Below are 15,644 nucleotides of genomic sequence, written 5' to 3'. Positions count from 1 at the left end.
CGAGCATATGCCCGCCGACTTGATGACGAAGTCGTTGAGTGCGCCGAGGATGGCCGACTTACGAGTCGAAGTGGGGCTGCATCAGGCCTCGAGAGGCCAACGTGGCGAAGGTGGAAAATGAGAGCGCTGGTAAGGATGCTTGACGTTGCCGGCGAGGAGGAGTGTTGAAGTGGGGAGATCCGGATCAGAGATCTGCTGACGATAGGCGCCGAGCAGCGCAATCACCTGGAAGGCAAGACATAGGTTAGTAGGGATAAGGAATCTAATCCCACTCTCTCTTTTGCATAGTTATCCACAAGTGCGCTGGAAGTGCAGCCCGTCCGAGGATCGAACTTCTACAGAGTGTACGAGCGAATAGGAGACGGACTGAAGAGCGTAACAAGCGACGTCTGACTGGAAACAAAGCGTCACAATTCCGTGATCTAAGGCCGATACCTCGACCAGAAAGCTCGAGCATTTTTACGTCGAAAAATAATAACGCAACGATGCAGACGCCAGAAGAGCTGCTATTTGCATCAACGATAATACCTCTACCGATTATTACCGACATCCCCAGCATCAATGCAAAGACTACTGGAGCTGCAGCTCCGACTGATGTGGATCAGCTGCTTGTTGGTGAACTTGGAGGTGATAGTTCGGTCATTTTGAATGAACGGAATGACGCTAAGTCGGGGCCGAAGCGGATAGAGCCTATCGAGAGTCTTCAACTGTACTGTACTCAAATGCCCCGTTTTCTTTTCCACCACTAGATATATCGCTTACTGATGAGGCGTCTCCTTGGTGCTGGATGTTATACCTGCAGGAGGGTAACAGTAAAATCTCAGATATTATTATCTTACCCATTAGCAATGGGTTACTGGTACAATGTGCCACTATGAATGCCGGCTTGCTGTCAGCAAGGCTACCCGGTACACGGACGCTCACTTTTCATTTATACGTCGCTGAATAATATTGTGGGATAATGAGCCGCCCAAGCAGTAGCAGCAGCACTTGGACTCGAGGCAGCGATACCAACTGGAGCATGACACGACAGAGCGATAGTACAGTTTTGCAGCCACCCAAGAAGATTCTGCTCTCGACTCTTCGAGTAAAGGTGGTGACCGCGGAGCCGGGGTCTTCAATGCCCCCGAACGATTCTGTACTTAAGCACCAACACCGATTTCAGAACTGGTTCAAGGCGTCGCTCAAATGGTGTGTCAAAGCACTGACTTTGTGCTGTCTTCGACAACCGAAACGCACGTCATACACAGAAATCCGTCGAGGCCCCACGCTTGGCAGCAAGCCGACAATCTCCTCAAATGCTCGGGGTAATTCGTCGTCTATCGAGTTTGTGTCCTTACAAAGTCCCTCATGTGAGCCGGTCCAGAAACACGCTCGATCTGTCACTGACAGTAACACTGAAGACAAAGCCGATGATCTAAACACAAGGAGCGCGCGTGTAGCGTCACGAGAGATCGAATGGAGCGGCAAGAGGCTTCTGTCGCCTGTAAAATCTAATGGAACTATGAAGAAATCTGGCACTTGGAGTCGTGACGAGCACGAACGGTACTGTGAAGCGCTCGGGATGTACCGCTATGGATCTTGGAAGCAAATCGCAGACCACGTAGGGTCAAGAACAGAACGTCAAGTATTAAGTCACGCACAGAGTATTCGTGCACGGAAGAAAAAAGACGAACAGCGGAAAGCGAGTACTATTGCCAGTCGTTTATCACTTTTAGAAACACGGAAAGCCACACCTGAAGAGCTTCTCGCAGCTTCGATGGAAGTTCCTGTGTCCGTGAGCTTGCCATCCTTCGTTGACCACCGTGCCGTCGTCATGGATACCAGTGCCGATACCTCAATTACCGACCTTCCGCCGTGGGACTTGAGTTTCGAACTTGATTTATCATTTACAGACGAGTTTGAAGTCAATATCCCAATAGAAACAACACAAGCAGCAACGACAGAAGACTCGGAGCCGAGGATGAAACGCTCGAAGCAGAACATGGACACAATCGTCACTTTCGACGCCCCACTTACTTCCTCACCTCTAGAAATCTCACTTGACGGTGTCCTAAATGACGAAGATCTGCTCGATCTTCTCGAAGTTTTGTCACCACGTGTGGATGTTGGAAATATGTTATGATCATTTAATACAAATTTGTGAATAAAAGAGGAAGAACCTACTCGCATCTGCTTATATTTTCAGAGTTTGTTGGTAGCTACATGCAGATGCTCGATGTGATATTGTATGGGGATTTCAGTCGATCTCCTGGCCATTCGTCCGGCCGGAAATCGCAGCAGGATGTTTGGACAGAGACACAGCTGAGCGTTGACGAGCCAACGTGGCTGCAGACGCGAATGCCGACACGGCAGCCAAAGTGGAGCTTGTGTCATCCGACTCACGCTCGCTGCTTCGTTGGGTGGCCGTCACCCCTTCAGAAGTCCTGTCGCTCACCATCGTCCCGGCATTAGCTCTCGAGATCTCTTCTTCCCACAGTTTGAAGCGACTCGATGAGCTTGAAAGCGAAGCCTCACTATGCAGAGAGAAATGACTCGATGTCTTCTTCAGTACTGATGGCATTGAAGATGCAGAGATCAGACGGTTCGGCGGAGTCGAACGAGTTCGAGGCAATGTATCGGTGGAGCGGTGGTGAAGGGCCTTGACCTCCTTTCGGTTCCGACTACTAGCCCCCATTCTCGTGGCAGTGGAGAAGTTCTCCACCCCTGAAGAGCTCGCAAGTGCCGGAATTGAATCGTCCAACTCTGTCACGATCCACTGACGGCGTGCTGGCGAGCGAGTCAGATTCCCCGATGCTAGCGGCTCATTGGAAGGTACTTGGATGCTGGGGCCTCCACCGTACAACTTCAGAAAAGTCATCCACACTTCCTGACTGACAACGTGATAGTCGCCTCCTCTGAGGCTGCCTCTGCTTCGTTGTAAACTGTGCTTCGAAACCAACTCGCCATTAACAAAGTCGAGTAAAATGTAGTTGGCGACAGGCCCAGGTCGAGGAGGTCTATCCATCCGGTATCTCTTGCATTGACGTTGACCCGGAAGCTGTAGGCTCGAACCTGCAGCGTCAGTAGCTGAATCCACACGGACATATTGCAGCCACTGGTCGAGCCACGCCGAGCTGATGACAAACCGCCTGCTACGAGACTCGTGATTCACTGTTGCTTTCAATCGAGAGCATGTTCGCGCACTCAAAACCTCGTCAAGTTCTTCAGCTCTAGTGACCGATAAACGAAGAGGATAATGGTGCGTTGAGCCACGAGATCGCTGCTCAAGCTGCAGCCCTTTCGTGGACTCGACAAAGAATTCTTCGTCCTCGATCTCGCTGTCCGTGAGTGCCAGGCCAGTACGTTTGAGCCACGGGGACGGACGTTCTACCTCCACCTCCACCACCGACCGACCGGAGATTGGAGCTGTAGGTTTCCGGCGACGTGCCGAGCAGACAGCAACCGTGAAGCGCTTGACACGAGGGTCATCCTGTCCTGCCATGTTGCGTAGTGTACTCGCACACGCACGACATGTACGTTGTGGTGCACCGTCCTTAATGAGTCCATGTTGACTGGGAGCAGAGCCCGCAAAGGGTAGATACGTTCGGTCGTTCGAGCAGTTCGCACACACGAGGTGTCCGCATAACCGGCAGTGATGTCGTCGACGTGTGAGTGTGAATGAGATTAGACAAATCTGACAGCGAGAGCTTGCGGTGTCGGGGACCCATTTCGCTGCAGCCTCCGGGTGTGAATAATAACAGTGCGGTTCCATCTTCCAAGGGTAGAACGAGATAGAGTACATGACGGTGGCATTGCCGGCTTCGACGGAGGCTTTCGGAACGAGCCGCTTCCAGGGGAGCGAAGTCTTCCCACTGGACATTTCAGCATCATCCGTGTCGTCACCGCTGTTGTAGTCACCGTTAGTAGGAATGGAGAGTATCTCGATCACATTCTCGTCGATGTCCTCGTCCGAGTCTGCGCTAACACGTCGCGTTGAGTTGGTGTTGCTATCGCGACGACCTTTCCATCGCTCGTTTTTCGTCCGCTTTGTCCAGGATTTCAAGCCGGTGAGAAGAAAGCTCGAAGGCCGCGGTAGACTTCCCTGCGTTGACCGTGAGGTGGCGAGGAGGGGCTGCGATGCCCGACGACGCGGACTCTGCTTGTCCAACATGAGTTACTCAATTCCTTAATGACGTCAGTCAGGAAGCACCCACGCAGTCACGCAGTGGGAAAAGCCGAATTGGCCTCGATCGTGCTTGGGCGTCGCGATAACTGAAAGTGTCGCCGTGTTGCTACGACAACAACGTTACTATGTTCAAGAGGGTTCGACGTTGATCGTTTCAACATTCTCGAAAAAAAGTTTTTATTATTGTCGCAAAATGTAGCGATGTTTCCAGTGAAAACGACTGGGCGTCAATGATTTTGACCTGCTGTAACTGAGTTTAACCACCCCTGAGCCCGTGCTTTTATGCTGCCACTGCATTTGATGAACAAGTGGCCTTGGGAAGAAGCCTATCGTAGTGGACTAACCATTTTTGATCCGGATTCTCTCTACCTTTTGGTGAAACGATTGCGAAGATTCTGGTAGCTTTCTGTCGTTGGTTGTCGTAGGAAGGACGTGTGACTATAAGAAACCGCTTACATGTATCTGCTGTAGGGGAAACCGTAGCATGCTGTAGACCTGCACTTTCGGAAAATACTAAGTACGTTCTACATGCCCTGGGTGGGGTGCACTGGTGCGTTCCATCGAGCAATCGATCGAGGCACGAAAAACCCTCGACGAGCACGAGAGTCTGGGGGCGAGTCTTCGGGCTTTGACACGGTCGGTGGCGAATAATGCTCGTCGAAACATCCAGCACTGCACAGACGTTAAGAGCCCATCAAGTAGCAGTAATTGATGATACCGTCGCACCTTTCCATTTGACGCTTGAGCTGATCGTATATCTCGTAGCAGTCAGTCGCTAGCCCCGCCTAAATCGACACAGAGTTCGCGTCAGAAATCATCAAAGAGGGAGAAGAGTTTCGCTGAGCACGTACATGGACAATGACCTCGACCAGGAAGCCGTTTGTAGCGTCGTACGTAACTTGGGTGCGAACCGGTGGAGCGATGAACAGCTCCCAGTTTTGGCGTACGCGAGTAAAGAACTCCATCCACGTTTGGCATTTCGGTTGGACGGCTGGTTCACTCCACAGAACTTTAACCACCCGGATAGACTCTCGGACACTCGCTTTCCTCGACTCGATGACTCTCTTCCGACGGCTACTGCATCGTGCTCGAGTTACAGACGGAGTAGAGCCTTCAGAGGAGAGTAACTCGTCCAGTGGGGTTCGTAGAAATTGCTCGAATGCAGAGACGTTGATACGACGAGGAGCGTTGGCAAAGACCATGCGTTGAGTACGCGCAAGACGACGAGATCCTAAGCGAATCCCCACTCTCACCAACCAGATAACTACCACCAACCAGATCATATTTATCACGAACCAGAGTGCCGGATACCCGATGAAGTTTTCGACTACCAAATCCTTGATCCATTGAAGTGATGGAGGGGTAGCTTTGTCCATTCCAAGAAGGTTCCCGTCCGTGATTCGATCCAGCAACTCAAAGGCAAGAATGGCTGCAAACATAAACAACAGGATGTCGAACGAGCCTTTGAGTGAACGCTGGTTAGCTCGTGTGGCCTCAGCGAGCACAGCTACGTTGCGCTCGACTCCAAGGACCAAACCTTCCAGCATCATCTTGGCCATTGTCCCATTCTGACTTTGTACTTGTTTCAGCTTGGCTCGAAAGCCTCGAAGTAGCTTGGCCAGGTCTTTACAGCGCATTTCCAGGTCTTTGTGGGTCTTACGTAGCTCCAAATGGTCGTACAACGCAGCTCCACCCCCAGTGGGGTCATCTTCGGAAGGCGTTGGCCGGGAGGGGATGGTGTGTGCTAACCCACGTAGTGACTCGCGTAGAAGCTCGAGGATTTCCTCTAGAAGCACGAGATCATGCGCACAGCGACTCACTCGGTCACGCATGTCATCCAGCGCTTCCGGGTTCATCTCGAAGCTCGTCATGTAGTTGCGTGCACGAGCCAATACGTCACCCAAGATAAAAGTTCGTTTGAAGAAGAACCGGACGACGAGTTCTCGTGACAGTAGAGCCAAGTGAGCAACCAGCAATGGCTCGTGTTTGTTGGCATTCGGTCCGGCAAGTAGCATCCCGTCGTGTCCAACCAAGAGCTTGTCGTCTTTACCGATGTCGTGCACGGAATGCAGCTCTCCCAGCACCTGCTTTAGCTCGTTCTCTTTTTCGCCGCGATCAAGATATGCTCGAGCTGGAAGTTTCGGTGATATTCCACTAGCGGTTAGCAGTGCGAACTTGTTCCTCGATCGTGCGTCGCCCATGAACAGCATGTCCAGTAGCCCACGCTGGTGTGAAGACAGTAAATCGTTGATAATCTTGGACGAATCCAAGTCCACATCCACTAGCAGACGGGCGAGGTGATCGACACATAGGAAATCTGCGGAGCGGTCCATCGTAGCGTCAATCTCCATCCCGTAGACGATGGAGCCGTCTCCATTCAGATGCATTCCGAAACTCTCGATCTGAATAATCCCATCCTCAATAGGAGCGTAGATATCTGCCTCAAAATTAGTGAAGCAGTCGAACTCGAAGTCTACAATCGCAATCTTGGTGAGGCCTGGCTCAATCGCTAGCGACGTCGACGTTGGTGCGTCATCAAGCTCCGACGTAAAGAGTCCTCCCTGACAGCGCTCGAGAGACCCCAGACGGTCGTTTAATAGCACGATCTGGTTCGGTCCAAAGGGAATCCACTCACCCACCATCAGACGAACGTTTTCCAGTACAATAGCAAAAGACAGATCGGCGTCTTGAATACTACTACTCCCAACACTCGCTGCTCCTTTTCGACATTTTTCAGCTTGCCACGCGTTGGAAGAGAAGTTTGCAGTGCCATTTCTCATCAGACACGACGGCAGATAGGGACTGGACACGTACGAGACCTCCTCGATATCTGTGACACGAGAGACGTAGACGCTTCCGTCTCCGCGTCGAATTCTGAAGTGGCCTTTGTCCGGGTCGTACGTGATTTTGAGCAGAGGGTTCTCCACTAGAACGAGACCGGATGGGTTGGTAGTGGTTAGAGGCCGCAGTGCTGGCCTCGGAGACTCCGCTGAAGCCGGAACAATGTCAGGTAGTGAACTTCTCGGGGCTGTGAGGAACTCGTCGAGTCGCTGCTTGTCTCGAGGAGGCAGCGACGCAAGTACCGTCATCCCCTCCTTCGTGACCTGGTAGGCTGTGGAAGGCTGAAAGTCCTCGCTGCAAGTCTTTAGGGCGTTCACCAGTTCGTGTTCCCGTAGATCGTCAATAGCTGCTCGAGCGTCGTGGCTCATGTTGAGCCACAGTCTTCTGGACTGTCCGTCCTTGACGATACTCGTGCACACAGGCGAGTAGTCGAAGGCCAGAAGACCGTGTACAATGGTTTCGAACACCATCACTTGAAGAGGTAGACTACGCAGCCACTTCTCTTCCTCGTCGGTTGAACTGGGATACGTGGCGAACCGAGACAGTAGATACAGCAGACGCAGGTGGCTCGGAGTCCAATTGGAGTCGTCTTCGTGAGACAACGACGAGTGCAACGCGTCTAGCTCCATACGACTGTCCATACCCAATGTTTCTTCACGAACACCTGACACGCGCAGCGCCATCATCGTGGTGAAGGAGTCCGGGAACTGAATAATGATCTTCAAGAGGCGTGTTTGTCTCTTATTGAAGCGATTAAAAACAATTAATTGATAAACAAACAGCTCAATTATAAAAATAAAAATTGCAATGAAACTTGAGTACCTAAATAATAATTGGCTTTTAAATTCTTTAAGTGTTGTTTTTAAGAAAAAGCAAAAGCAAAACATTTTAAATAAAGCTGCTTAAGAAAAACCAATTTGTTTTTTTGAAAAAAAGCATTTCTAATTAGCAATTCTTTTTTTGCATACCAATGGAGCGGGATGACTCGGTCAACGCGCTGAGCGTCATCGAGGAGGGCGACGAGCAAGACCTGAACGCGGAGGCCTTTGCAGACATGGCCATGAGCGGGATGGACATGAATCTGGAGCTCAACACCATGCAGATCGACAGAAACGGCGCCGCCGTGCAGCCATCAGAGACTCAAACAAAGCGCAGCGCCTACGAAGAGTTGAAAAATGGCGCTGTCCATTATTCCAGACGAGAGGACAAGATGCAGGTGCTGCAGGAGCACCCAGCGGTGGCGTCCGTGTCGACGGACGGGAGGTCCGTGGGCTGCAGATGTGGACGCAGTGTGAGACTGAATCCGCCGTGGTACATTCTTAAGTTCGAGCAGCACGTGGCCAGTCGGAATTGCACTTTTTTAAGACAAAGTAGGCCCAGAAAGAGAAAGAGAACGGAGGATAAAGAGACAGGAGAAGCAGAGGAACAGCGAGATACAGATCAGCAAGAAACGCAGGGAGATCAACAAGACGAAGACGAGGAAGACAGTGGAGTATACTCGCTGCAGTCAGTGGACGCAATATTGCGGCGAGAGTTTGGAGTGATAGAAAATGGCCAGCGCCAGATTAAGCCCCCTCCTGACGATTCCCCCAACCTTCTTGCTAGGATGTTCAAAGGAGCGATGACATTGCGCGAGAACCCTCATTTTAAGCGGATTACACCTGATGGGAAGTTTGTGGAGTGCAAATGCTCTCGAATAGTACTTCTGGGCGCACCGTGGCAGCCTGGACACTTTCTAATGCACGTCGCTGACAAGCAGAAGCCAAAGAAACGAGCAAAACCTGCTGCTACAGCTGTAGCGAGTGCAGAGTGGAAAAATAAAAGAGTGCCCGCTACAGCGAGGACGATGATTTCACACGGTGTCCTCATGAGACCGCCGACGTCCGCAAGTGCGCTGTTACATGCATACAAAAGCAAAAAGAGCTTCCCACGCGACATCCGGTGGGACGTGGCTCGCGCTCGTGGTTTACTGCCGTGTCCAGGGCTGCGAGACGAACGTATGAACACGTTTGTGACGTGGGCGATCCAATTGACTGGAGGGGCGCGACATCGACAGAAAATTGCTCGAGAACTCTTCCCTCATCTCTTTCCCGACAACGCGGAGTACGATCATAGAGACGAAGCAGGGCATGGAGATTTGGGTTATGTTAACACAACACAGAAGCGACAGCCGAAGCTCCAACAGCTTCTTGAAGCGGAGAAATTGCTGCTGCACGATGTAATTGAGGGCGAGGCGCTGTGGTTCGTGGATAAAGATGGCAACTCAGTGCGCAGTCTGGACTGTCTCGGCGTCGTTGAATCTAGCAAAGGGGTGGACCGATGTCTGTCCTGTACTGCTCTCCGCAGTAACGTGGCTCTGAGAACAGCAGCAGCTGCGAAGTACAAGGTTGCAACACGTCCAGGACCGCCACGCAACCCGATCAATAGGAAATTCTGTTCGGGACGCGTGTGCGCACTGCTCGAAGCTGAATTCGACATGCAAGAACCGTATGCCAGAGTACTACGCGACTTGGCACTCGCTGATATCCCCAGTGCTTTGAATACGTGGATGGAGATGGCTACAATGGGTCTTTCAGGCGATTTTGACTCGCATTCAGCTCTACTTGGACTTATAGAGGCGATGGTACGATTGAAAGACAAGGAGCAACGTGGCGTGGGATTACAGAATATGACGTACAGTGATCTTCTGGATTCGTTTATGCGCTCACTCGCTGAGTTATCATCAGAAGCGTGCGAGTTGTTCCAGCGGCATTTAGGCGGGCGTAAGCAAAAACAATTACTAGCGGCGACGTCAAGACCGATCAAGCGTAAAGTTCAGCCCCCAACTGCCAGAACTGGCCAGGAACAACAGCCAGGTGACGTGCTGTATGATGGGGTTTCAAGTTCGGCTACTGTGCGTGCTGTTAGCGACGATGGCTTTGCGCATCTGCTGGATCCTTCAGTCGTTGGACTCAGTATGCCTCCTTTATCTATTGGCGACATCCAAGACGTCGACCTGACGGCATTTCCTACTTCTTCGGCAATGCAAAACCACAGCAACGCTGTCCAAGGCGAGTCAGCCACGCCTTCAGCCACAGTAAGTGACTCAGCGATTCCGTCAGAGGCTTATCAGCTGTCAACAATCCAGCCAGCTCGTCAGGATACTGACAAGCGCAACGACACTATTATTGATGCAGTCGCTGGCACTGAAAGGCAGAGTAACGAAGACATTGCGGAGGAATCAAAGGAGGATGAAGAACAAATGGAAAGTGACCCAGGTGCAGTGGCGTTCCTCTCCGAACTAACATCTCGCGAAGGCAAGGCCATCTGCTCCAGCGATGATGCAGTGATGCCCACCGACCACGTGCCATGCACTGGTCTACGTGATGACAACGTGCAGGCCTATGTGTCTAATGCTGTCCAGGTAGTCGGAGGTAGTCGACCTCGGTATGTCATTGCTCGAGAGCTGTTCCCTCAGGTCTTCGGAAACGACAAGAAGGTTCGCATCGTCGACAAGCTCAATGAGGAACAGCGGCTAGTGCTACAAGATGCAGTGTTTAGCGAGTGTCTTTGGCGTGTGGATAAAGAAGGTCGCTGCGTTCGCAGTCTGCGTTGCAAGCGATTCGTGCCAGTCACCGACAACCAAAACCGTGGGAATACTCAGAGCCAAGGTGTATGCCGGGCCTGTCGTGACCTGCGCACTGTGCCGAACTTCCGCAGTGTGCTTAGTCGCTCGAAGATACCGAAGAAACTTGAGAACATTAAGTACGTGCCCAGTGTGTACACGGAGAGCGATCCTTTTCTGCGTAAACTATCCAAGAACTCGGCATTCCGCGGGCTTTACCAGACCGTCAAGCACATGGTTTCTACGAGATCTGGCAGCAATGGCGAGGTGGATGCGGAGCGAGTGAAGCAAGTGCATTTCTGGCTGCGCTTTGCTCGCATGGGAGTCTTTGGACACTTCAAGTCGCATCCAGTTTTCGAAGGACTTATGAAGAGTATGGTGGAGATGAAGGACAAGCAACGTCGTGGGGTTGGTAAGCAGAATATGCAGTACTCGAGAGCGCTGGATGAGTTCATGCAGAGCATGGCGCAGATATCCACCGAGGCGTTTGAACTCTTCGCTGGCCAGTTCTGTGGCCGCACGCTGCGCTCCCAGAAGGTCAAGCGGCGATCCACGAGCACAACGCTCGTTGTTCCAGCTCAGACGTCCATTGCAGCTGAGTCTGCACCAGTTGAGACGAACGGCGCTGTGGATCCTCCTCCGCATCAGCCACTGTCTTCTCCGACGCATCAACATTATCTCATGCCACCAGATGATCTGCTCGATGGACGGAGTTTATCTTCAGAGGAAAGTCAACGATTTATGGATCGCATGCTGGACGAGGTGCGACTGTCAGTGAGCCGTGAGATGTTCGAAGAAGAGCGTCGTCGCAGCGATGGGAACTCTGGGGATATGGAGCGGACCAACGATGAAGAGGACAGCAGTCGCTTGGGTCCTGATACATATCTGGATGATGACGGAGTTCTTACTACAGAAATTTAACGTTTGAATGTCGACATAATGCTGTTAACTTGTTTTAATAGCGCTGTTGAATATCCTCAAGCGAGATCTTGACTAACCAAGGTCACTACAATATTGGACTACCTTAAAAAAAGCAGTGCACTTTCACTTGACTATCTAGAGGACGGGCCGGTTTTGCAGATGAATATGAGGGAGCACTCATGATCGTGGATCGTCTCCATTATTACAGCTACTTTGCTTTAGATGATCGTCGTTAAAAAGTGTTGCTCTTTGCCTTTATTGCAGCGCGCACAGTAAAATTTACTTCTAAAGTATTCGGCTACGATGACGAGGGCCTTGGGTGTTTCAAGCTTCGGGGCCAAAACAAATTAAATCTGTTTTTTTTTAATTTTGACAAACTACGAAAAAAATAGCTCAAAGCTGAGAATCTTCTCAGTCGTGCTTCGATTACTCGTCTGCCTTCTCCAAGTGCTTGGAGACCAGTCCCATGACCTGCGTGAACTTGATTTCCTCAACTTTGAAAACGTTCATCATCTCTGCATTGGGGTGGATCATTCTTCCGTCTTTCGGGTCTTGCAGCTCATGTTTCTTCACGTAAGCCCAACTGTTACAACGGACTGGTGAGCTTCTACCTGTAGCCATGCAAATAGGGCTCGAGGCTGGAGTAACGCACAATTCTTTTATGGCGGCCGGGCGCGTGAGCTCGCTCTTCCCCAGCATGTTGCTCAGCGCAGGCGACAACCTGTAGAGCTGCTTGGTAGCCATGAGTTTTTGACGCTTTGGATCTTTGGAGAATTTGGATCTGATAACGGAATCCAACAACTAACAGCTATAGATAGTAAAGCACAAATTAGAATTTGTCAATTATCCGATTTTTTTTTACTGTTCTTCTTTAAAGTTTAGAATTGATCATTAAAAACAATTATTCTAGAATATACTACTTCAAAGTACAAGGTTCATCTCTTGTCAAGTTTTGCCATATTATAGCAGTGACAAAACGTGGACATCACCATCCGAAAGTTGGTGGTCAACTTTTCCTAGTAATGTGGAGCGCACAAAGCCACTTGAGATAACGAGAGTTGTGCCGAAAAACTGATTTTTGAAGCCACGCCGAGGACACGGTGCATCACCAGGCACGTCGAAGCGCTTCCACCTCTGACGCGGAATGTTGAGCACCCGAATCTCGTTCTTTAACTGGCCAGTTGACTCGTCTTGGCCTCCGAAAAGAAGCAGATTTGGGCCGATTGTGTTCGTACTGTGCCCTCGTCGTGCGCACGGCAGCGAGCCGAATAACTTTGGCTCTGACCACTCGATCGAGTATTGAGTATCACCCAAATCGTCAACTTCTCCGGTGACTTGCAACTTGTGCACATCTAGTAGACCATTTGACTGCCGAATCTGTCAATAACAAGTTTAGTGGAAATAAACTACTACAAATGAATGGGTACTTAAGCGCAGTAAAACTTACTTGACGTCCTCCATAGACGATCACTTCGCTTTCTGAGACGCTGTTTGATAATAAATAATAGCGCGTGAAAAATGAGTGATATTTCGGTCGTGACTTTCGTAGTGTTGCAATATTTGCACGCACCGATATACGTCGTGTAGTGACCGACCAGTTGGTGTACTGGGGGTGCACGGCGTTGACCAGCGATAATCTGACGATACAACCAAGTGAGCAATTACTCTTACACTCACTGTTTGCCGCACTCACCAGCGCAACCGCCTATATGCAGAAGAAATACGTCTATCGTTAAAATCGGAGATACCCCCATGCTACCACCAGTGATCAGTAATAAATCCGACGAAAGCAAGGTAGCAGTGTGTCCACATCGTGGCGAAGGTGCATTCCCCGTCACATTTAGGTCAACCCAGGCACTGCGCGCCTTCTTGGACGTATGCGCATCTATTTCTTCAACACAGAGCAGATAAAGATCACCGAAGGCCTCAAACGGGATCCCTTCTGACTGTCCGCCAAAGAAGATAATTCGTCGAACATTCACAAATTCCTCTTCTTCCTCCGCATTTGACTTTACTAAGAGTTCCCGAGCACACAATGCGTTCGGCATGCAAGTCATCGAGTGATTTCGTCGAGGACATGGCCCTTTGCCCACTGCTCGGATCTTCTCCCATTTATCCATCGTAATCTGTTGTGGAGACTGCAAAAATGGCAAGGAATCTGGTCGCTTGGGCTTCGTGTCAGCATCAACACTTTTCTTGCCGACTTCACCCAGCGTTACATCGGAAATTGTGGCTTGCAATACACTGAACCAGTAGTGGCCTCCACTCCGAAGCAAGAAAGTGGCGCTCATGTCGGTCTCGTACTCCTGATTGTCGGATTTTAATGCCCGTAGTGATGACGATGTCCCTTCACTTCTATACGCCTCCCATCTCAGCTCCTTGAGGCTAAAGGCTGCATATAATTCTCTCCAAGTGGTTGGAACTGCTGCTTGCATGCGGTAGGACGCCACTGTCGGATATAGATACGTGGTGAAGCACTCACGCTTACATCGCGCCTCAATGAGAACCTGTAGCGTCTTCAGCAGCGAGTGACACGTAGTAGAGAGCAGTACCAATGATTCCACGTCTAACGCGCGCTCCAACACCTCCAGAATCTCCTCCGAGAGCTCGACAAGCCACGACGAAGTCATAACGCTTGAGCAGCTATTTTGCGTAAAAATTGTGTAAAGAATTTGTTGATAAGCATGCGACAATTTGTTTTTTTTGGTGCTCTTAGTTAGAATGCCTTCTTGGGTGTTTTTTCGGGAGACTCTGACGATCTGACTCCTACATCCTCGTTTCCTCGACAGGTTATGAAGTGCTTTTTAGCAGCAACCTCGGCTAGCAGGAGGGTTCGAGTTGCCGAAGCCGCCGGGCCCAGGTGAGCCCGTCATGCCCACCTTGATGCCATGTGCCTGCAACATAATTCGTAACACGTTAGATACTTTTGTTAAGTTCTTACAACTTAGACAAAAATCGTGCTCTCACCTCGTTGGTGACGTCACAAACGCCCGACTGGATGTTCGAATAGATCTTCGATGCCGTCTTGACGAAGGCCTACATGCAATGACACATCAATCAGCCTCAAACTCGTTTCTGTTCTGCAAGCAACTGGCACTTACGTCTTCCACATTGGCAGCAGTCTTGGCTGACGTCTCGAGGAAGATGAGGCCATTCTCTTTAGCAAATTGTTCTCCTTCCTTGAAACTCACAGCGCGACGGTGCTCCAAGTCGCTCTTGTTGCCGATCAGCATGATAGCCATGTTCGAATTGGAGTTCTGCCGGGCCTCCTCTAGCCATCTCGTCAGATGGTTAAACGTCTCTCGGCGGGTGATGTCATACACCAGCAGCGCGCCGGCAGCTCCACGATAGTACGAGCGCGTAATGGAGCGGAACGACTCTTGTCCGGCCTAATAAACCAGCATTAAAACCAAGCAACTATCGCAAGAGTAGCAGAAAACCTGTACCGTATCCCAGATCTGAAGCTTAATCTGCTTGTTCTCGATGTTGATCATGCGTGCGCCGAACTCGACGCCGATCGTGAGGTCATGAACGGGCTGGAAGCGCTTGTCCGTGAACTGTAGCAACAGACACGACTTACCGACGCCTGATACACGTCGCCAAAAGGTTAGTGAGTGGATCTCTACGAGCAATCCAGATCCATTGGAGCTATAGCGGCGTACCAGTGTCGCCGATGATGATGTACTTGAACAGGTACGCGTATGACATGATTCAGTAGCTGGATTAAGGGCCATTATATAAAATAAAAAACAAATTTGTAAGGAAAAATGATATGGTAAACGTGAAGCTCTTCTTCTGCAGCTTGTACGCGTCAGTGGAGCGTGCACTCGAAGGGAGAAGGAAGGCTATTGAGTGCTGCATGCACGTACCTAGACGGTGTTCTGTGGGAAGATGTGTAGGTGGCGCTGGGAGGTGGTGAAGGGACGACGGTGTAGCTCTCGGCTTTCTTGTATTTTTGGCTTTGCGAAAAGAAAGGGAAGAAAAGAACCCACAAATGGAAAAATGACTTGGATTTTTAAGATCCGCAGTACCGTGTGGACTCTTATACAGAATACCCCCTATGAGTGGTGTTGAAGTGCGCGACTTGCGGACTTGTTGGCGATTTTCGAC

The 15,644-nt window shown here is 50.5% G+C and overlaps 5 protein-coding genes across 5 annotated transcripts; 1 reads left to right on the top strand and 4 right to left on the bottom strand.

Moving 5' to 3' along the window:
* Positions 1-2,804: 2,804 nt before the first annotated feature.
* Positions 2,805-3,784, bottom strand: PITG_11209 (uncharacterized protein; the record flags this gene model as incomplete). Its single annotated transcript, XM_002901925.1, has 2 exons — positions 2,805-2,825; positions 2,867-3,784. 2 exons carry the CDS (start codon positions 3,782-3,784, stop codon positions 2,805-2,807), a joined length of 939 nt encoding a protein of 312 aa, XP_002901971.1.
* Positions 3,785-4,692: 908 nt separating this feature from the next.
* Positions 4,693-7,692, bottom strand: PITG_11208 (uncharacterized protein; the record flags this gene model as incomplete). Its single annotated transcript, XM_002901924.1, has 4 exons — positions 4,693-4,840; positions 4,895-4,953; positions 5,020-7,139; positions 7,188-7,692. 4 exons carry the CDS (start codon positions 7,690-7,692, stop codon positions 4,693-4,695), a joined length of 2,832 nt encoding a protein of 943 aa, XP_002901970.1.
* Positions 7,693-7,979: 287 nt separating this feature from the next.
* On the top strand, positions 7,980-11,534 carry PITG_11207 (uncharacterized protein; the record flags this gene model as incomplete). Its single annotated transcript, XM_002901923.1, has 1 exon — positions 7,980-11,534. One exon carries the CDS (start codon positions 7,980-7,982, stop codon positions 11,532-11,534), a length of 3,555 nt encoding a protein of 1,184 aa, XP_002901969.1.
* A 330-nt stretch (positions 11,535-11,864) lies between these two features.
* On the bottom strand, positions 11,865-14,179 carry PITG_11206 (uncharacterized protein; the record flags this gene model as incomplete). The annotated part of the gene is made up of 6 exons (XM_002901922.1): positions 11,865-12,117; positions 12,187-12,335; positions 12,570-12,911; positions 12,982-13,021; positions 13,105-13,171; positions 13,453-14,179. 6 exons carry the CDS (start codon positions 13,823-13,825, stop codon positions 11,961-11,963), a joined length of 1,128 nt encoding a protein of 375 aa, XP_002901968.1.
* Positions 14,180-14,338: 159 nt separating this feature from the next.
* PITG_11205 (Rab2 family GTPase, putative) lies at positions 14,339-15,242 on the bottom strand (the record flags this gene model as incomplete). The annotated part of the gene is made up of 5 exons (XM_002901921.1): positions 14,339-14,428; positions 14,502-14,570; positions 14,636-14,923; positions 14,981-15,120; positions 15,197-15,242. The coding sequence occupies 5 exons, from the start codon at positions 15,240-15,242 to the stop codon at positions 14,339-14,341; spliced, it is 633 nt and encodes a 210-aa protein (XP_002901967.1).
* Positions 15,243-15,644: the final 402 nt, after the last annotated feature.

Source organism: Phytophthora infestans, genomic scaffold (genome assembly GCF_000142945.1).
Source record: "Phytophthora infestans T30-4 supercont1.19 genomic scaffold, whole genome shotgun sequence".
Taxonomy (NCBI): Eukaryota; Oomycota; class Peronosporomycetes; order Peronosporales; family Peronosporaceae; genus Phytophthora; species Phytophthora infestans.
This window is presented reverse-complemented; position numbering and strand designations above follow the sequence as displayed.